The 21,628-nt window shown below is 40.7% G+C and overlaps 1 protein-coding gene across 1 annotated transcript; it reads left to right on the top strand.

Annotated features, from left to right (window-relative positions):
- Positions 1-752: 752 nt before the first annotated feature.
- On the top strand, positions 753-21,594 carry LOC309720595 (insulin-degrading enzyme-like). The gene is made up of 25 exons (XM_082557652.1): positions 753-993; positions 1,781-1,965; positions 3,854-4,061; positions 4,797-4,966; positions 5,801-5,923; positions 6,450-6,562; positions 6,671-6,833; positions 7,134-7,226; positions 7,384-7,475; positions 7,703-7,783; positions 7,922-8,025; positions 8,705-8,807; positions 8,904-9,026; positions 9,436-9,518; positions 10,710-10,854; positions 12,722-12,832; positions 12,921-13,041; positions 13,867-13,958; positions 14,570-14,681; positions 16,187-16,354; positions 16,792-17,064; positions 17,824-17,885; positions 19,252-19,324; positions 19,421-19,488; positions 20,159-21,594. The coding sequence occupies exons 2-25, from the start codon at positions 1,806-1,808 to the stop codon at positions 20,252-20,254; spliced, it is 2,937 nt and encodes a 978-aa protein (XP_082413778.1). The 5' UTR covers positions 753-993; positions 1,781-1,805; the 3' UTR covers positions 20,255-21,594.
- Positions 21,595-21,628: the final 34 nt, after the last annotated feature.

Here is a 21,628-nt window from a genome sequence, read left to right as displayed (position 1 = left end):
GGTCCAGTAGATGGAGCCCACCATGATCCCTTTATCAATGCTGAAGTTCACGGATTTTACTCAGAAGACGGAGTTGTGTTTTTGTCCATCAGTGAGTCATTCTGCATGGTTTGCTGAGCTACGATTTGGGGGAAAGGATAGCTATTATTATCGCTATTGTGGTATTTCAGGAACTCGTGCACCGGGATTCCTGGACTGCTGTAGTATCTGATGAACTTGGATATGATGTTAGAGGGACCAGCCAGCTGCAAAGCGATTGCGTGATCACAGATAAGAATGATTCCAAAATCCCGGAACATTAAACATAATTATTATTATTATTATTATTATTATTATTATTATTATTATGTTTAAAAAACAAAGTAACAGTGCTCATTATGTATTAACCTTAACGGGTTACAGAAAATGGGCCACCTGAGTTCTGTTCTCGGCTATTTGTTTGTGCCTGCTGGTGTGCCTTTCTGTATGTGCACAAGCATGCATATAAACACAAACAAAGTTGTGCGCACATGAGCTCACAATCACTGAAAAGAGAGTGGTTGTTTGTTTGTTTGTTTTCCCGTTATTTTTCCGCAACTTTTCATTTTCACCCATACAAAACGCTGAACTCCTCACCCCGGCAGTGTAATCGATGTCAGATTCACTGACAGTGCGCAATATTATGAACTACTACTCTGTAGGATCTGATGCTTCCCGTCTGTTTCACCTTCAACTATACCAGGATGTAAGTGTCAGAATTTACTGAAGACACATTTACAGAAATGTGACATCCTGCCCTAGTGAGGCGCTCGCTCTTCTGCTATCGATTGCTTGCGTCTGTTAAACGATGACGCTACAGACATTAAGGTTTCGTTTTCTATATGCATAAATCCAAACAGTTCAAAACTGTTTTCATACTGTCTCAGGCTTCAAAGTGTGTATAGGTGCATTTACCAAAAGCGCCAGTCAACAAGAGTCAGCAGGCTACCTCTTCTGTTTTAACCGAACTGTTAGGTAAGCCCTATCAGATAATAATTGTTACTTTTATTTAAAAATAAGCGGGTTGGTTGTTTTTTTTTTACACCAAACTAATCCTAGCAGCTCGTGCGGTTAGCCGGCTAACCTCGCTAAAGCGATACTGTTAGCCGTGCCTACCTTATGTGGAGGCTAGAAGCTCACATTAACAATTACACTTTTCAACATTGCGAACCTTTCTGAAGCTTTTGTCTTTAATACGATAAAATAAAGTTTCTTTGTTGAATTAATTAATGTCCCCTAGTCAGTTACTGTAGCTAATCGCTGGCAGGTGTGTTGTTTTTCTTGTTCAGCCGGACAGTTGTCTTCATCTTCCTACGGGACTTTTTCCCCTCGTCTTGACTGCCTTTACCTGTTTTTGCGGTTTCAATTACTGTACTTAGATTTTTTTTTTAAGTAGCATCTACACCCGGGGAGCCGTGATAATATAATAACTGCTTTTTAAATTACTTTGTAGGCTGTATAGAAAGACTGTGCTTCAGTTCACGTTTTATAAAGCACTACAGGTGTTAGACCTTGATCATATTATTACGGTTAGCTGGACGGCAAAGTAAATAATTTCTATTCAATAAACTGAGAGGCACACGGAAGTCCGCGAGGACTACTACTTGAAAAAATAATAGGAAAGAGTTGGCTGATAATGTGCTTCCACAGTGTAGTATGCCAGCATTTCGAGGCATGTTTAGTACTAAAATCCCCTTTGGCCATTATGTCACGTTAAATCAGAATATAATAAACTCCAAGTGTTGGTTTTCTTTGCTTGCAGGCTGGTGTCATCCTTGTCACTCAGAATGACCGGCCAGGTTGTGAGGAGGGTAGTTAGTGATGTCATTCGCTCACCTGAGGACAAGCGGGAGTACAGGGGCCTGGAGTTTACCAATGGCCTGAAGGCAATGCTCATCAGTGACCCGACCACAGACAAATCTTCAGCTGCTTTGGATGTCCATATAGGTAATTAGGCATTCATTGCTGTTGTCCTGCCAGGTGATCATGACTTCCTTTTTTTATGTTGCTTTCTACACAAAGAACATCTGGAAAACAAATGGAAAAGGAAGAAATTTTCCCCATCATACTCTAACTGTGCTTTGCCGAACAGGATAATTCCATTCATAGAGATGCTCAGTTGCCAAACTTCCTTTAAGCTTTGGATGGGTATTTTTTTTGTATTATCTGGTATTTCTGTTTATAATAGCAAGTATATTATTATATGCTCATACTTAAATCTGCAAACTGCACTTCTCAAACAGTGAGTCCCTACCAGTTTGGAAACCTTATTTCATTACAGTGTGTAAATGTAACATAGTTCAGTTCTAGTTTCAGATACTAGTAAACAGCAGGTACAAACAACACCACATGTAATGCAGTAACTTTAATAATAACAGATGAGGAGCATTATGGAAAAGTTACCAGTGAATACCTGTGGTATTTGCCTAAAGTAAAGAAGGTATAAAAAGCACTGTGAAGCAGATTGAATCAGTCATTGGCTACATTTTAAAACTGCCCTCACACTTTGCTAAAGCAAATAAGAAACACATTTTAAGAAGTTTATAATTGAGGCGACTTTTGTTGTGATTTGGCGCTATATAAATAAAATTGAATTGAATTGAATACATCATCATCTCCTCCATTTCACCAAACCTTCAGCCTCACAGCTCTGCCTCAGTCTGCAGGGCCTCTCCTCAGATCTGAGACTGTCTGAATCACTTGTTCTCCTCCAGTTTTCATTCGTTATTTGCTTGAAATAGGACACTACACTCTTCAGTTCAGCCGCTCAGCACAGCCAGAAACCTGTCCAATTCACTCGTCTGGTCTCATAGTCTGCCCCGAGGGCAAAGCTCAACACAGTCAGGCTTTCTTTGGCTTAGCTGGTTTAACTCCAGGTTTAACTTCCCTAAAACTCCAGTTCAAGATAACTGGTTTCTTGACTGATTATCATCTTTCTCTGTTGAGCAGGGCTTTGTGCTTTGGGCTTCAGGTTTTATGACTCTTCTTTTGCACAAAATGATCCATATGCCTGCAAAAAAGAAATTTGGAACATAACCTGCCACTGACCAGATTATGTTCAGCATAAGTTATTGTGGTGAAAAGAGAGCAAGTTTGGTGAATGCAGAAAACTGCCTGACATAGCTCACTAAGCCATTGATCTCATTTTGCAATAAAACTGTCTGATCATCTCTGATCTGCTGTGGCTCAACATACCATCTCTGAGCCATTCAGCTCTGCAGTACTTATTCTTTTATCAAACCACAGTCTCCTATATATTTATCAGTTGATCACATCTAGCTAGCGCTTGGTCGTGTTATAGCAGTCTTCATATCAAAATGTTTGTAAACAATACATGCTGCGAAGCAACCAGCTATGCTAGAAATGTTTTACATTGATTTCTATGGGATTGAAATGACTCCCTCAGCAGTTCTGTGGTACAAGTCTTGTTTTGTTTATTTTTTAAATTTTTTTTTATTCCTCGTGCTGCAAAATTCACTGTCTAATGAATAAACCAGATTTAGGAAAATTCATCAATATTAGATGGCGGGATGGGATTAGGGGTCAAAAATAACCTCCTTGGCAGTTCTAGTGTTAAGCATTAGACAGATACTTTGAGTGCGTGAAGAATGTGAATTCGTGTGAAATAGTTTCTGTGTTTAATTGAAAATGATGAACAGCTTACCAGCGTGCATCTCATTGCTTATAAATCCTCCTGTTCTGGTGCCGTTACAGATCTGTTTTTCTCACCTGGCAAACTTTAAAAGTCACAACTGTTGCATTGAACAAATTTCTCTGATCAAAGAGAAGCAGCACCATTAACTACATTTCTCTGGGAATTTCTCTTAATTTGCAGGTTCTCTGTCTGACCCACCAAACATCTCAGGGCTGGCACACTTTTGTGAACACATGCTGTTCCTGGGAACAGAGAAGTACCCCAAGGAGAACGAGTACAGCCAGTTCCTCAGTGAGCACGCAGGCAGTTCCAATGCCTTCACCAGCAGAGAACATACCAACTATTACTTTGATGTTTCCCATGAGCACTTGAAAGGAGCATTAGATAGGTACTTTGATGTTCATTTGATAGTATTAATTTTGGCAGAAACTTCAAAGTGATAGAGAATGCACTATTAAAAGCTCAGGGTTGTTTGTGTTTAGGTTGCCTTTTCACCCCTTAGCTGTAAAAAGCTGATGGGGTATTATGTTGTTGCAATGCCGGACAGGGGGGTGAGTGCCGTGGACATCTACATTTGTGAATGTGATAACTTGAGAACGAGGCGATGTAGGTGTTTTAAATTGATACTGTAGGTATCAATCTCAGATGAATCTACTAAAAATCTCAGAGTAATTTGAATCTGAGTTACCTCAGCCTCAATGTCAAGGTCAAGTTTTCTAAAAAATCTTGTGAATGCGATAACTCAAGAAGAAAGTCACTTAGGATTTTCAAATTGGTACCATAGCTGCATCTACTAAAAATCTCAGATGAGTTTGAATCTCAGTGACAAAATAATTTTTCTGAAAATCATCTGAATGTGATAACTTGAGAATAAGGCAACACAGGATTTGTAAAGTGATACCACAGGTGTGTCTACTTAAAGGCTGAGGGATAGCACTGATAGTTACCTGTGTTTTTCAAATTATACACTATGTTTGTAGTGTATAATCTTTATTTAAAATAAACAAGATTATGCATTTTACAATACTGAGCCACCGGCTAGGTCATAACTATTATCACACCCTGTGGTTTTTCTACATGCTGAAATGTACTCCTTGATAACAGCAACTTCTGACCTTTGTAGGTTTGCCCAGTTCTTTCTGTGCCCATTGTTTGACGAGAGCTGCAAGGACCGCGAGGTGAACGCTGTGGACTCTGAGTACGAGAAGAACCTGAAGAATGATACCTGGAGGCTGTTTCAGTTGGAAAAGGCCACTGGCAACCCAAAACACCCTTTCAGTAAATTTGGAACAGGTAGAAACTGTTCTTGCCAGACTTCACTTTGAAACTATATCATTACATCATTCATTCTGACTGCTTAGTGCATCACATTTCAGTTGTTATAGCAGAATATTTTGACTGGAGAGCAAAACCGCCCTGCACAGAATATTTAAGCAAGGATTCCCTTCATAGGGTCGATATGATGTGTTTTAGATTTTGTATTAGACTACTAATCTAGAGCAGAATCCAGTCACATATGTTAATGTTAAGGGGTCAGAGAAATTACTGGAGCAGGCTAATATTTGATTAAATGAGGTTTACATTCATGCAGCCTACTTATTATGAGACAGCTGTTTTAGCCCAGAAAGACTTCTTAATGGCTTTGGTTTTAAAAACATGAACATGCCATTAGTCAAGTTTTTTTGAGAAAAGAGTTTATTCTGTTAAAGTCATCCCAGATTAAAGTGAGGTATACTCAGAGCAGCTGTGAGCTCAAAATAGCCACCTGATGGCAGTCTTGAATTATACCGTCTGTATTCCCATTAAGAACAGGAGAGGATCAAACAGACCTGAAAGCAGTGCACTCAGCAGACTAACATAAGCTTCTTCTGACTGCTGCTTTGATGGTGTCTGTGTTAACAAATACAGTGCTACATGTAGACTGTAATCAAGTTTATTTACATACGCTTTAGCTTGTAGTTAATAAGCAATTTTTACTACAACTTTGAAGAATTTAACACAAATATTTGTTTGCTGGCAATTTCATTTAGACTCTTTGAAAAACTATAACAACAGAAAATGATCATTAGTTAACTGTACAATTGGAAAATGTGTGTGCTTAATAAAAGGGATAACTTTTTCTTATAGGTAATAAAATGACACTAGAGACAAGACCATTTAAAGAGGGGATTGATATCCGTCAGGAGCTCCTGAAGTTCCACTCCACGTATTACTCATCCAACCTCATGGGACTGTGTGTGTTAGGAAGAGGTAAGATGTCATTGTTCACATGGGTGATGGTTACACCCAACCTATGCAGCGAGTAACTGGATACTATTAAAGAGGATGTTGTTATGGGTGAGGTCCTGGCTTCTTAATGCCTACCATACTAACCAATGAATTGATAAATGGTAAATGAGTTAAAAATGTTGTTGCCTCCACTCGGTAGAGTAACGGTGATTAGTATTAAAACCTACTAAGAAACGGCGTAATGTAATTTACTGCCAGAAACAACTCTTTTAAAAATTCTTAAAACACTTTAAACGAATAGTAAATATGACTCAAAATTGCTTTTGGACAATATAATAAATAAAAATAATACATTTTAAGTTTTAATTTTATTTTAAATAAGATTTTACAGATTCTTAGTAGCATCACAACATGTTTTATATATTTACTAGCTTGCTTACCAGCCAAGGACCAGGGCACTGTGGGTAATTATGATGAGTACTGACATCCTTAAAGCTTTTCTTTGAACAGCACATCCTTACTGCTTTTTTTAACCCTTTGCTGACAGAGTCGTTGGATGAGTTGACGGCCATGGTGGTTAAGTTATTTGGAGAAGTGGAAAACAAGAATGTGCCTATTCCAGAATTCCCTGAACACCCTTTACAAGAAGAACACCTTAAAGTGAGCTGCTTACCTATCACTCCTTTACATTTTTTTGCATTGCAAAATGACTGTCAACGTTTTTTATCATGTTACTGTGGGAATCACACACGCTTCTGTTTATTACAGAAATTCTACAAAGTGGTTCCTGTCAAAGACATTAGGAAACTTTATGTGACTTTCCCCATCCCAGATCTACAGAAGTACTACAAATCGAAGCCAGGACGTTATCTGGGACATCTGATTGGTCATGAAGGACCTGGAAGTTTGTTTTCTGAGCTAAAATCTAAAGGTAGCAGACTGCAAGCTGGTGACAAATATTATAAGGAGAAAGAGATACACATAGTAAAACCATATCCTAAAATATATAATTGACTCAGTGTTGTTTATTGCCTCAGAGGTTACTTAATTATGTGTTTTGCGACCATAAAATGTAACACAACATTACCCAGCAGAGCGGTGTGCCTCTAATTTAGTGATTGGGATAGAAGTTAATTTTCTTTTAGTACAGAAACATTCACAGTAATGGTTTCTGTCATCATAAAAATAAAAGAAACACATTACTAAATTGTAACGGTAATTACTTTCTAAGGCTGGGTGGACACAATCCTTGGAGGACACAAAGAGGGAGCCAGAGGATTCATGTTCTTCAACATCAAGATGGACTTGACTGAGGAGGGCCTCTGTAAGTCATGCATCCCACTACTTTACATGTATTGTATCTAGTTTGTGTGTTTTGCATGTGATTATGATCATTCCTCACTATGCACAAGTAAAAGAAATAAAGCAACAAGAAATACGTGAATATTAAATCTTGGGGCATGATCTGTGTGTCATTGCAGTGAACATTGAGGACATAATCTTCCACATGTTCCAGTACATCCAGAAACTCCGTTCTGAAGGGCCTCAAGAGTGGGTGTTTAACGAGTACAAGGTGATTTATGTTGTCAGTTCAGTAATACTGTTTCTGGAGGGCAGTATAAACTTATTTTCTATTCCTCACTGTAAAAACTAGTTTAAAAAGTCATAAAAATTAGAATAGAATATAGATGGATTATTGATTGAGTTCTATTAAGGGTACATAGTTCAAACTGAATGTAACAATTGTATGTTTTGTTACTTCAGCTGTTATACCATCAACCGTTCTGCCTCTCTCTGCAGGATTTAAAAAAAGTTGCTTTCAGGTTTAAAGACAAGGAGCGCCCTCGTGACTACACTTCCAAAATAGCAGGTTTACTACAGGTAGGTCCAACAGCCAATTTATCAGGTGTCCAGTTGAAACTGAAGATTCGATTTATGGAGGTCTTTAGAAAAATTTCAGAATTGAAGATTTCTGTTTTCAAGCAGTACAGTGCTAACAAGTTTCTTTGGGTGTTGCAGCACTACCCTCTTGAAGAAGTTCTATCAGCAGAGTACTTCTTGGAAGACTTCAAGCCAGATCTAATCGAGATGGTGCTGGATAAGCTGAGACCAGAACACGTCAGGTCAGTGTGACTTGGTGATGTGTAGTCAGGCTCACCTTGCTTTTTCTGTTACCAAGTATGAAGTACCTCTCAGAGGAAGATGTGGGCACATGGTGTGATAAACTTTAAGCTAAACTTTACAGCTGCAGTCCCACTTGGATAACTGGACTGAAATAAAAGTGGGCCTGGTGTAGCTTTAATTCATTTACTGGGTTGCAGCTGCTGTGCCAAGCAAAGTCCAGACTTGTAACCGGTCCATTTCTTAATGTGTATTAAGGAGACGACAGCATGCAGTCATTGGTTGACCCTGACAGTTTGCATGCCAGTCTCTTCCTTTACTGAAGTGGCCATTTAATTCTGGGCTTCTGCCAAAACTGCTTTAAATTAATGAACGAATGCTTCTTTATTTATCCATCTCATTCCAGCTACAAGAGAACTTACAGAGAAACACCATTTCCTTTTACACTGAGTCCTTGAACTTTGTTTAACTAAAACATACTGATGGGATAAATGTTCAAACTTAGGAAAAACCTGCACTCTGACAGCTCCAGCCAAACGATGTGTCAATGGCTGTGCACCACCTGAAACATGATCGAAATGGAAAAGCACTCACATCTTGTGCAGCTAACAGGCACTAAGTAGCACAGAGGGCTTTTTGTATAGATCTATAATGTGACCTGTTGTCTTCTTACTTTTCCAGAGTTATAGTTGTGTCAAAATCATTTGAAGGACAAACAGACATAACAGAAGAGTGGTACGGCACGCAGTACAAACAGGAGGCCATCTCTGAGGAGACCATCAAGGTGAATGATTGTGTCCAGTTTTTCTGCTGTGTAATCAGCGTATAACCACTACATCAGTTATATAAGGCTCTGATTGTTTATCTTTTTCTGTTGTAGAAATGGGCAAATGCAGACCTCAACGGCAAATTCAAATTGCCAATGAAAAATGAGTTCATCCCTACCAACTTCGAGATCTACCCTCTTGAGAAAGACTCTCCGTCAGTTCCCACTTTAATCAAGGCAAGTGTTTTCTCTGCACAGCTCCATCAAAGTGTTGTCACTTTTCATTGTCTGACTGCGTTGGACGGTCCCTGCTTACCTGCTTCTTCTTAAGTCTCTTATGCTTTCATATGGAAATGTGGTATTGTGATTTAGACATCAAGCATTAGTTGTTGTTATGTCAGGATCAGAGGAACTAAGCAGCTAAGAAAAGCTTACATTTCCCATCTCTGTTGGAACAACTGAATAAAAGTTAGTATGGCTTTTGTTGTTTGTTGCTAAGAGACCTATCAAAGTAACACTGTTAGATTTCTGTGATTAAATGAGCGTCGTCTGCTTGTACAGTTTACCTTCTGCTTGCATTTCAATGCTTTACTTTGTTAAGACTTCCCATGAATATGAAATTAAGTTTGGTTTTCATTTCTTCCAGGACACTGCTATGAGCAAGGTGTGGTTCAAGCAGGATGACAAATTCTTCCTCCCCAAGGCTTGCCTGAACTTTGAGTTCTTCAGGTGAGTAGTAAATATAGAGGATTTGTTCTGCAGCTGGAGTGTGGACACAAATTCTTACCAAGTAAATTGTGACTCTTAAGATTAACTCAATAATGAGAAATCATAAATGTACTGCTGCTACAACAGTGCATAATAAGTTTTAAAGTAATCAGATAACAAAGTGCAAAAATAAATATCGAATTATGCATGAGTGTTATCGGGTTTGTAAGTCAGCAACCCCTGTAGCTGATATGAATCCAATTCAAACCTAAATGGAATAATAACCAGTGCCAGTGCTTGTTACACATGAAGAGATGAAATATGCAAAAAGCCTCTAATAATTGTGCATGTACAGCTGTTCTATTTCCCAGAGAGAGAAGATACTGATAGATAACTTTAGATGTGGAGAAAGGCATAGGAAGTAAAGAAGAAAGCGAGGAAGAAGAGAGATTTCGTTTTGTTTTGTTTTACAGATGTTTAATCTATACATGAAGTGTTGAAGTTATATTTTTTTCGTATTGTGAAATATCTCGCAAAACATACTGGTTACTGGTTTGATGAAAGTACTCAACAACTAGGTGCAGGCTACACTGGTCAGTTTGCGGTGCTGTGGTGACGATTACAGTAATGCACTGTGTTGGACTGGTCCAGAGTGGCTGTGGTGTTAATAGTGAATGTTAGTTTACATCAGGGGTAGCAGACATCAAAGTAATTCAAGGTGATAATGCTAATTAGACATTTGAAACCTAGTGGTGGGAAATCTGGCATGATTGCTTGTTTGATATCCGCTTATATTTGGTGCAAGCATTTCTTTTCCCCACACTGCCCCACTACAGCCAATTTTAGGGTTACCCCAAGAGCTGAATCCCACTTTAGCCCTTGGCTATACTCATTTATCTGTTTGGTGTAGAGGCAAAGCCCCCCATCTAAAATTTAGGCAACAGCAAATAGAGTTGTACTGTTGTACTTTTGCCACCTCAGAGGATAGGTTGGATTAGCTTAGATCAGCTTTTAGCCATATTTTCCAACATTTTACAGCCAATCCCTGCTGAAATTAGACAGTATTAGTCTATAAGTAATTCCACTGTTACACTCCTGATAGCTACAATTAATTATATGTTCATAAATTGTGAAACATGCTATACAGTAGTTGCAGTTTGCATCAGCTCATGCAGCTTTATTTGTATGCTTTGTGTGGCATTTTCTCTACAGCCCGTTTGCGTACGTGGACCCATTGCATTGTAACATGGCATATTTATACCTGGAGCTCCTCAAGGACTCCCTCAACGAGTATGCATATGCAGCTGAGCTAGCTGGCTTGAACTATGAACTCCAAAATACCGCCTATGGAATGCATGTAAGTATTCATAACCCCTTCCCGTCTCCGACCTCATGCTCTCTTCCCTTTATTATCCTCAGACGGGGCTACAATGGCTCAGGCAGGCCTGGGTTGATGGGCGACTTTAACCTTCCAATCTGACCGCGTCTGTGGCCAGACTGCAAGTTACAATAACAGGAAACTGCCGTATATTGAACGTCTTTTATTGTTTGACATACTTGATCATTAGAGACTGTTCTGTAGAGATTTTGAACCTGCGTGTGTTTTATATCACTTCAGAAAACCTTTTAACCCAGCGGTCCCCAACCCCTGGGCCACGGACCGGTATCGGTCAGTGAGTCGTTTGGTACCGGGCCGCAAGAGTTGAGGCTCCGCTGTGAAATTTATGGTTTTCTGGGATTTTATTGTTAACTCGGTTTCCCTGGGTCTTTTCCCGTGTTGTAGTTGTGTGTCTTATATTTATGCGTTACCATAGCAACCAGAGAGCATTAAGGGGCAGAGAGGAGGATGTTACTCTAATTGTTGTTGGGGCATTTCAGGAGGACGCTGCTAATAAAGTTACACAATTACACAGTGAATTCTCGTTTATTATTATATTTACAAAAGTACCACAGTTTTTGTCTTGGCCGTATCATTTTATTTTGTTGTATTTATCTGCGATACCTTAAAGGCCGGTCCGTGAAAATATTGTCTGACATTAAACCGATCCGTGGTGCAAAAAAGGTTGGGGGCCGCTGCTGTAAAGCCCCGTACTGGCATATTATCTTCATATTATCATCTAAGGATAAATCTTTGACTTCTTTCTTTTCATTTTTTAACATTTCTATGGCGTGCCAACATCTTTATTTTAAAAAAGTATACTGATAATAAAATGTCAAGTTTTGTGCAGACTTTAATAGTACGCAAAACTCTGCCTATGTAATTCTGTTTAGTGTCTTTTGCTGCCATTATTACGGTTATCTACACGTTTGCCTAACAAGCAAAAGTTCCCTAAATGAAACGGAGGTACCCAGAGGGAGGCCCCTTGTGAATAACAGAGCAGGCAAAAGTAGCCATCTATTTTTATTTCTTATTTTTTGGCACTTTTATTGTAAATGTAATACCAGACAGTGAATGAGAAGGCATCTGTGCCACAGGATATAAGGGATAAGGTCAGTTGATGCAGATACCCTGTTTGTTTGTTTGTTTGTTGTTGTTTTTTCAAGTGATATTTGCTGGTTTGTTGTGGTGTTGTCTGTCCACTGTTCTTTAAAACCTGCTGACTTCTAACAACTCTTCAGCTGTCATAATGACCAACTAACCTGCATTCATTAGCTCCCTTCTCACCTGTGAATTCATGACTGTGGTGTGTCCTTACAGAGGGCTGTATAGCTGTGTGATGGGCTGCAAGTAATTGATCTGAGTCAGCAGTGTTAGTGTGGATGCTGGCCGTTTGTCAAGGTTAACGATGTTTGGAGAGATTACTTTTAACAGGTGTCACTGCAGGGGCTTGGCCACAAGGTGAGGTGAGCTGTGGCAGCGAAGCCCTGGGAGGTTATGCTGAATCCTGAAGGGCCATTAGGTGTGCGTGATGCAGGAAAATTCATTTATGCCCAAGCACGTGCAGTGAACTCAGGCAGAACATTGACATTCTTTTTGTTTTTGAGTCTCTAGAGATTCAGATTATTCTTCACCATGAGGAGTCGGTCTAATCTGGAAAGATTTTCTTCACAATAGTTTGGCCAGCCCACGATTGAATTAAATGGAGAACACATTCATGTATTCATGGTAGCAAATGAATGCAAAACCTTCATAACAACAAATGTTAACTGTTATGCTAATAAGCTTAATGTATCCTTTTGTTTGTGATGATGTGCCGCCTGTCTCCTGTCACTGTGTGCTGCAGCTGTCTGTTAAAGGCTACAGTGACAAACAGCACATCCTGCTGAAGAAGATCATCGAGAAGATGGCCACTTTTGAGATAGACGAGAAGCGCTTTGACATCATCAAGGAAGCTGTAAGTTCAGACTCACTGACTCAGTAATAGTTTAGCTTCCAGTCTCAGTTTTAATGGTGATCTGATTCTGCCTTCTTTCTTTCTGCAGTACATGAGGTCTTTGAATAACTTCAGAGCTGAGAGGCCTAACTATCATGCTATGTACTACCTCCATCTTCTAATGACCGAGGTTGTTTGGACCAAAGATGAGCTCAGAGAGGCTCTAGATGGTGAGACTCTTAATGTTTCTCTTCTGTCTCAGCAGGAATGCTTACTGGCTGCTTTTTCATCTGTGGACCAAACAGAGTTAATTAAAACACAGAATAAACACATAGCTAAGCTTTACTTCAGGCCAGAGCTGAGGAAATGAAAAGTGAGGCTTGAATTAATTGCATGAGGTTAACATAATAGCTGCAGTGAAAAATGTAAAACTATCACTGAAGTTTTCAGGTTTCTGCACACAGTAGAGGCCTCTCCTCTCGCCTTGGGTCTTTTCTTTTCAGTTTTTCTCCTTTAAATGCTGAAGCTGTCCTCTAGCAGTTGCTTCCCTAGCTGCAGTCTTTCCCGTGCACAGTGCCAGTCTGGAGCCTGCAGGGCAGCTTGTTATATTTTTAACCACAGAGCTTACACAGAGTATCCTCAGATTCACACGAGACTCAATTACCCTGCTGGGTCAGGACCTGGAGCTCAGTCACCTGGGCCTCCAATTAGCACAGCTCGTTTTTGTTATCAGTCCCTTTAGCCCGCCGTCCTCCTCTCATCTCTGAGACGCTGCGAGTCTCCTGCTTCCTGCTGTGTTGGTGCTGCTACAGGCAAATAATCAGTGTTTGTGTGCTGATTTAGCCCATCCACCAGTTGCTTAAACTTTTATGCACATGTAACTGAATCTTTAAGTATGATTTTTACCACCATGAAATGTGATGTGCTGATTTCTTAGTGGCAGGAAGACTGTCCAACTGTCACCACACTCAGCAGTCATTCTTTTAATCAGTCTGTTACCAGCTTTGGAAAATTACTCTTTGATTGATTGCTTTTGCCTGTGATCTGTATTGCAGATGTAACTCCCCCACGCCTTAACATCTTCATACCTCAGCTGTTGTCGCGGTTACATATCAAAGTCCTTCTTCATGGCAACATCACCAAGGAGGTTAGTTGGTGTTTGGAGTCACTACTTTATTATTTTACTACCAGTTTAAAGTTAAAAGTTTCCTAAATCTGTGGCGTCTACGTTTGTAATAATGCAGCTTTCCTTTCATGCCTGCTTTAGTGATGTGTAAGAATTTGTCTCTGTGGGACAAACTACACTTTTTATGCCTTCGCAACATTTATTTGGTCCTCTGTTCATATCTCAGAGGATTTTTGTCTCATATAAGATCCTGTGATCCAGTTGCACTTTTTGTTATACAGCTCCAACATTATCATGTAATGACAGTGTCACAGTCTGCTGGAGGGAGAATTAGACTCATAAAATAGACCAATGATCCCTTCGACTAATGATCATCATCGAACTACAGTACTGACTGGTTCGGGGGTGGTCATGGAAAAATCAATGTTATATACATCTGCCATCACTGGAAATTGGTTGTATAAATGGGTCCAGTTTGGACAGAGCCAGTTGGGTTATTCTAAGTAATGTACATAGAAAAATTTTAAATTCTTAGATCTCTACAAAATGTTTTTCTGAGAGTTCAGCTGGTGTTACTCAAGAGTTTGTGGACTGAAATGTTTGAATTTCATTTCCATCTGTCACTCCTCTAGTCTGCTCTTGGCATGATGCAAATGGTGGAGGACACGCTCATTGAGCATGCTCACACAAAGCCTCTCCTCCCGAGCCAGCTGATTCGCTACAGACAGGTGCAGGTTCCAGACGGTAGGTCCTCTCTACTCCTCCAAACCACACACACGAATACAGACACACACACACACACACAGGTTAAGCTCTCTAAATCTTCATCTGCCAGTCATGACTGTCTCCACGGCGACCGTGCAGATGGGTTTTTGTCCAACGCTCTCGCCCTCGTCATCAGTGGCACCATCATGCGTTTGTTGAGAAAAGACCTGATTGAATTCAGCATCCCACATTTACCTCAAAGGAACATAATGGTCACTGAGTGGAAACGGACGTCATTGGCTACAATACATACACACCTCACTGTCAGCAGCTCAGACAATGAACACACACAGGCAAACCTGCACTGCCTTTCAGATCACATTAGGAAAGCTGAATGATGTGGAGGCGAAAAGCAGAGCTGTGCGAGGCCACCTGGAGAAATCCTGTGTCTCTCTGAGGGACTTTCCAGGCTGGGCTCCAGACTGCCATTAAGACGCAGAGCAAGAGGACATACAGGCTTCAAACAAAGCTTCAAACAGAAAGTTGTCATAAATGTGGCCAGTCAGACATCCATCACTGGTAGTGGTACTGTGTAATTTAAATGCAGATAAGCAAAGATAGCACATTGTTTAAAATTCAGACAGCTGTCACTTTTACACTGATGGACTAAGACTAGAAAACAGCTAAATATACACATATTCTGTTTGGAGTTTTCACATTCCCTCTGGGGGGCACTCTTAACCTTGCGCATATGGGTTGCCTGCTCAACCCAGTGAGTTACACTAGTGCTGCTGAGTAGAACTTTTGACAGGGAGTGTCAGGTCCAGAGTGCTCAGTCAGCATGTGCATAAAGACACCTGCATTACTCAGCCTGCACTCGTCCTGCATTCAGAGCAGACTTGATCACAGTGGATTTAAACAAACTAGAGTTATTGCTGTTGGCATTCAACGGGCTGTTTCTGTCTTATTGAAGTGTCCCCTGTCCTCTATCTGAACTGTGCTGGTTTTACTGTACAGTACTTATCTATGGCTCAAGCAATGTACTGAAGTTCAGCTGTAAAACTACAATGAAACAGCTCATGTGCTTTTTGTAGGAATTGCTTGTGCAAGTTTCTAATGCAGCACTGAAAGACCTGATTAAGTGTGCAGGGATGGATTGTATTAAGTTGTACAGCACAGCTGGTGAAATTCATTTCTAAGCTTATCAGAGTTCATGAGTCAGTGGATTTTGGGTTAATGAAAAGGATTGTGCTTTAAATGACTTCAGATGGTTTTGCTCACTCACATGCCAAGTTTAGTTCTCAGCGTATCTCAGTGAGGTCCTGTTGAACCTTCACAGACCAAAAAGCAAAGCCAGAAGAATTACAGGTGCTCATATTTTTACATCTAGTCTTTCTCTTTCCTGTTTTTAGTCTTTTTAATATTACATATAACTGCACAAGTACAAAAACAAGGTGAGTACATGGGGTTAAAGGCCACATGAAGCAACCCGGCCCTTTCTTCCTCTCTCACTGTGGATGTGCTTCTGTTTTTCATGATTGCAGGTGGCTGGTATGTTTACCAGCAAAAGAACGAGGTGCACAATGATTGTGGCATCGATATCTACTACCAAATAGACATGCAGAGTACACACGACAACATGCTGCTGGAGCTGTTCGCTCAGATCATCTCTGAGCCCTGCTATAGTACACTGAGAACCAAAGAACAGCTGGGTGAGGCTGCAAAACACAGACAATAAGGCAATATTGCCATTATATAACATGGGTACCATTTTCCAGAGATGGAGTGTTTATACAGACAGAAAAAATGTGGCAGCTGTATTAAGTTTGCTAAATTAGATGTTTTATTCCTTTTAATATTTATGCATTTTATTGAGAATTACAGTGCAATGAAATTTGCAAAGTGCTGTCAGCTGTGGGAATGTTTATTAACTTTGAGAATGAATGGGTTGCACCTCTTAACCACATCTTAAGTATCACTGTAATGAGAGTTATAAAAAGCAATAAAAAAGTAGACCTATTGTACTCATCCTTATTCGTGTTTTTGTGTGCATGCGTATTATTATTAATGATAATATAAATGTAGTTTTTCTGCACTGTGACTCCATTTCCTAAGCTCTTACATACTTTTTCTCTTAATCCCCTAAAAGGCTACAGCGTGCATAGTGGGCCACGTCGGGCTAACGGAGTGCAAGGTCTCTACTTCCTCATCCAGTCGGAGAAGGCGCCCCACTACCTGGAGAGCCGAGTGGAAGCCTTCCTGTGTACTATGGAGAAAGCTGTGGAGGAGATGAGCGAGGAAGCCTTCCAGAAACACATCCAAGCCCTGGCCATCCGCCGCCTGGACAAACCGAAGAAGCTGTCTGCTGAGTGTGCTAAATACTGGGGAGAGATCATCTCTCAGCAGTACAATTTTGATAGAGGTGAGGCTTCCCAGCAGTCCTCTTCACCTCCTGAATAACTCTTAATTATGTTTAGTTTGCAGGCCAAATGGGTTTTTCCTGATTGCTTGCCTAAGTGTTTAAGTACAAGTTCTTATATTTCAGTATATTTCAGACACTCCCCGAGGTGAGTGGGATGTTACTTCGACAAGCACAACCTGAGATCGATTAAAGCCTGAAATAATCTGCAGCCACAGCACACCTCTCCCATCCAGCACTCTGCTGAGTGTAATGGATTGTAATGGGCCTGATTCACTAGTAATCTGCCTAAAGCCCCGAGTGACGGCAACACTGTAGTGCTGCCAAGGGAGTGGTGATACTAGCTGTGTTAGAGGAGACGGGGGTGTCGGGAGAACATGCTAACAGGCTTAATACCAAGAGCTCAGAGAAACATGCAACACAATTTATGAATAAGAGCTTACACAAGGTCTGCTTCATGGAAGCGCAGAAGAGTGGCTGTTAGTTTCATGTTTCCAGTGAAATGTAATCATGAACATTTGGGCCAAAAGTTGCTCATTTGAGTTTCATTATGTTTGATATCAATATGTTGCACAGGCAAAAGACTGAACTCAATTTTAAACATCCAAGTGCTGTAGTAATAACTGACACAAGTAGCTGACTTTCACCGTGATGGGTCACTCTTGAATTTTTGGTTTGGTGCTGCAGTATTTAGGATGCTGGCTGCACTCTTTAAAAAGTTTCTAAATAATTTACTAAATAATTTTTCCTGCTGTTTTGCAGACAACATTGAAGTGGCGTATCTGAAGACTCTGACAAAAGAAAACATAATGGAGTTTTACAGAGTAAGTAGTACAGCTTTATGTCTCATGATGCCTCTTCACTGGAATACGTTTCGTAGACGCTTAACAGCACAAGACAATGGTAACTATGGAAACTCATAATCAAAGACTATATGTAAAAGATAGACTTGAACATTTTGAACTTTAGCAATTTGGCTGCTGACATTTTTTTTGGGGGGGGGGAGCCATAAGTGACCACTTTCGTAGGAGCCTATGTTATGGCTAATTCTAGCAGGCTTGTTTAGCTGGAAGCATTTGTGCACTGTATGAGTGCATCACGCAGACTTGGATCTCTAAATTGCAACATGCTAATAAAATATTAGACCTCGACTTCTTGGATGGGCCGTACCTCACTGCAGACCAAAAGCTCAAAAGCACAAACACAGATGAGGATCACTTCAGATCAAGGAGCTTCTATCTGCAGTTCCTCGATCAGCATACCTGTCACTCACTGTAAGCCTTGATCAAGAAAGTGTCATGAAAAAATTCACCCTACCCATCCTGTTCTCAACGGGCTTTTTTAACATGGGACTGTATGGGGGATTGAGATGCCTCAAGTGGCAGGAACTTGCAGTGTTTCTAGTAAAACTGGATATACTCGACCCCGCATGTTGCAGCGCTGAAATGATAAATGTCAGACAAATCTGAATTTGTGAGGTTATCTTATCTAACAAGAAAATTATGGTGTAAAATAAGGATAAAAATTGCTCTCAGCACCACCTACTCTGTTTGTGTGTCCACACATACACAGATCTGCTGCATTCATTCTGCCCTCCTAGCTTTCATCTCATCCAGCCTCCTGCTTCTATTCATAGCTGTGGAGGTGACACTGACACAGGACGCTCACAGCATATCAGCGGCAATAATGACAGCCAGCCGGCTTGTTTCGGGGGGATAAAGAGCCCAAGGACACCTGGCCCCAGAAAGAATTGGCATTATCGGAGCCCTGCAGAAACCATTACAGCCCCCATGCAGAATAAACCTAATGCATTTCTAATGTCATATCAGCAGCAATCGCACAAGCTGCGTCTTTTCTTTTTCTTTTTTTATTATTTAATTTCTGGTTGCCACAGTTGACGCCGTCTGACTGCAGATGAGCCAAATGTTCAGTCTAATATAATCCTCCATCCAGAGTCGGAGATGAAGCCCGACTGTGTCGCTAAATCTCCACAGGGCTGTCACAACTGATCACACACTCAGTGGGGAAACACACACAGCCATCCTGTCTGTGCTGGGTTTCTTTTCTGTGGTAGCAAAGCTCTTTCCCAAAAGTGATGAGTCATTCCATTAATGGAGGGAATAGTTTCTGGTGATGATGTTCCCTGACAACCTCCATGTATCATCCTCACCTGTCTGTCTGTCTATCCAGGAGCGACTGACGGTCGAAGCCCCAAAGAGACACAAAGTGTCGGTGCACGTGCTGTCCAGGGAGATGGACACCTGTGAGTATCTGTAGACACAAGATGATAACATGGGCTTCATTTAGACACCCACTGAGGTCGCTCACTGACAGTCTGACCTGTCTGTGTGTACATCAGGTCCAGTAGTGGGAGAGTTCCCCGCTCAGAATGATGTCAACCTGGCTCCTGCTCCTTCCCTGCCACAGGTAAGGATCAAACTTTTTTATTTTTATTTGTAAACCTGACAGATTCCCCAGCTGCTGATATTCAGTCAGATTTTAACATTACTATAAATGCGCAGCTTAAATGTGAAACGGTGAAGGTGAAAACCCAAAGGACCTGAAACGGTGACAATAACCAGGATATCCCAATACGTCTAACCAATAACTGACTGGAATGGCAGGCCTGTTTCTCATACAAACAAAACAACAAATAATGAACCTGTCACTCAACTCAAAAACCTTAAAAATATGTTTGTGAATCAAACCTTTAAAGTGAGTTTATGTGTAATTTCTTCAGTGTCACACACACCATCCTGCTTTTTTGGCTCATGTGCAGTGTGTGTGTGTTACATTTGACTTTCATAATTCTATGCTCTTATAATTTTCTATGATCTGTTCATGTGACCAAAGTAGGCAGCTCCTAATTGGTTCATTTTGTTTTGAAAACGATGTGTTAAAAGCCCCAGTTATGTGAAGGCATACAGAAGAAGCCTGGGTTAAATAAGAACGTTCAACCCACTCTCAGACGTTCATATCCATTACGCTGTGATAGGTTGAGCCAGCTAACTTATACAAAGTCCAGCTATGTTGAACTTGATTTGTAGAGGGGTCTTTACATTTGTCAGCCTCCCTCTGATCTTTTTCTTCTTTGCAGCCCACAGTGATTCAGGACATGACGGAGTTCAAGAGGAGTCTGCCTCTGTTCCCTCTGGTCAAACCTCACATCAACCTCAGGGCAGCCAAACTGTGAGCAAGGCCGGCAGGTCGACACAGCAGGGAGGCACGGAGGGTGGCTCCTGCCATCAGGAAGACCTACATGAGTGTGTTTGTTTGCGTGGATGCATGTTGAATGCGGGTGTGTGCATGTGTAGCAGGGAGGAGCCACTCAAAGAGGAAACAAAAGAATCACAAAGTTGTTGACGTAGCTGTGATAATTATAGAGGTTACATGAGGTGATTCTGGTGTTACGTCTCTAATAGGAGACGTAAGCTCACGCTTCACAGCACTGTGTAGGCTGCTGTAGACGAAAAAGAAGTAAAACGACAAAAAAAAGAAAAAAGCTGAGGGCCAGGACCCTTTAATGAGTTCAAGTGTACTGCAGAAGCTTCACAGTAGGAGGCTTTTTATTTGGATTATTCAGAGACATCCTGCTTTGAGGATGGATTGTGGGTTTATTGTGATGAGCTGTTGAGGTTACAGACAGTAGCTCCATGAAGGTCTTTGCTTTTATTTGTTTGGACTGGTGTGTTTGTAACTCTCTGAGAGGAACCACAGCTCTCCTGGGGGGGAGAAATCCCAGAAGATGCACTCGGGAAAATGAAATCTTTTAAGTCAAATTTCTGAATTTTAACGTGTTTGCCTGTAAACTGCTAAAATATTGGGATCCTATGAGGAGCTGTTTTTAAATCGCTAACCACTAAACCATGCCCGTACATTTCTTCTTTTTTAATGCGTTTCACAGTAGTATGTCACTCAGACATCTCAGGGGTATGTCCATGCTGTTTTGCCTTTTATTATTATTCAATTTTATTAGTAATTAAAATAAAAACATTTAGTCTGTCATCTACATCAGTATGTTATTCAATTTACAGTGTGATCGGTTTCTGAAAACTGAAAAGTAACGGCTGTAGAGACATTTTTGTTTCTCTCCCAAAGCTTTGGGGAGGTCGTCAGGATCCGTTCACTCTGCATGAGAGACTTTCTGCAGCTGCTGCCTTCACATTAGTTTGCAACCTGGTCTGATGTGAGGCACAACCCTGGAAGATCCAAAGAACCAGCAGCAGAAGCATGCCTTAGTCTATTATTTACACAGCATATAGCTCCACAGCGTCTCAGGAGAGCCGGTGATAAAGCAGTTTTCACACAGCGTTCTAGATGAAACCAATGTTACATATCAGGCTTGGGCGGGCCGTGCACTGTTTAACTTCAAGTACCTAGTGAGTGGTTTTCATTTAGAAAATCAAATTTTTAATTTCTGGATGTATTGAATGACTGTGATTGGCTGGTGGGGGTCATGGGCAGGTGAAGAGTGCTGAGTTTGGTCTTTTTATGTTTCTTGTGTGTTTCTAATTAATAAACAGCTGAATGGAAGCTCGTCTGTCCCACTTTTCCAGTCTCAACACGT

Source organism: Aulonocara stuartgranti (genome assembly GCF_965226115.1).
Source record: "Aulonocara stuartgranti genome assembly, chromosome: 13".
Lineage (NCBI taxonomy): Eukaryota > Metazoa > Chordata > Actinopteri > Cichliformes > Cichlidae > Aulonocara > Aulonocara stuartgranti.
The sequence above is the reverse complement of the archived record's forward strand: the minus strand, read 5'-3'. Positions and strand labels throughout refer to the sequence as shown.

Excerpts from the sequence above, each read along its gene's own strand:
- LOC309720595 (XM_082557652.1), top strand. The coding sequence starts at position 1,806 with ATGACCGGCCAGGTTGTGAGGAGGGTAGTTAGTGATGTCATTCGCTCA. Across the intron at positions 5,924-6,449 it reads ACTGTGTGTGTTAGGAAGAG|AGTCGTTGGATGAGTTGACG; the intron begins GTAAGATGTCAT and ends CTTTGCTGACAG. Across the intron at positions 19,325-19,420 it reads GTCCAGGGAGATGGACACCT|GTCCAGTAGTGGGAGAGTTC; the intron begins GTGAGTATCTGT and ends TGTGTACATCAG.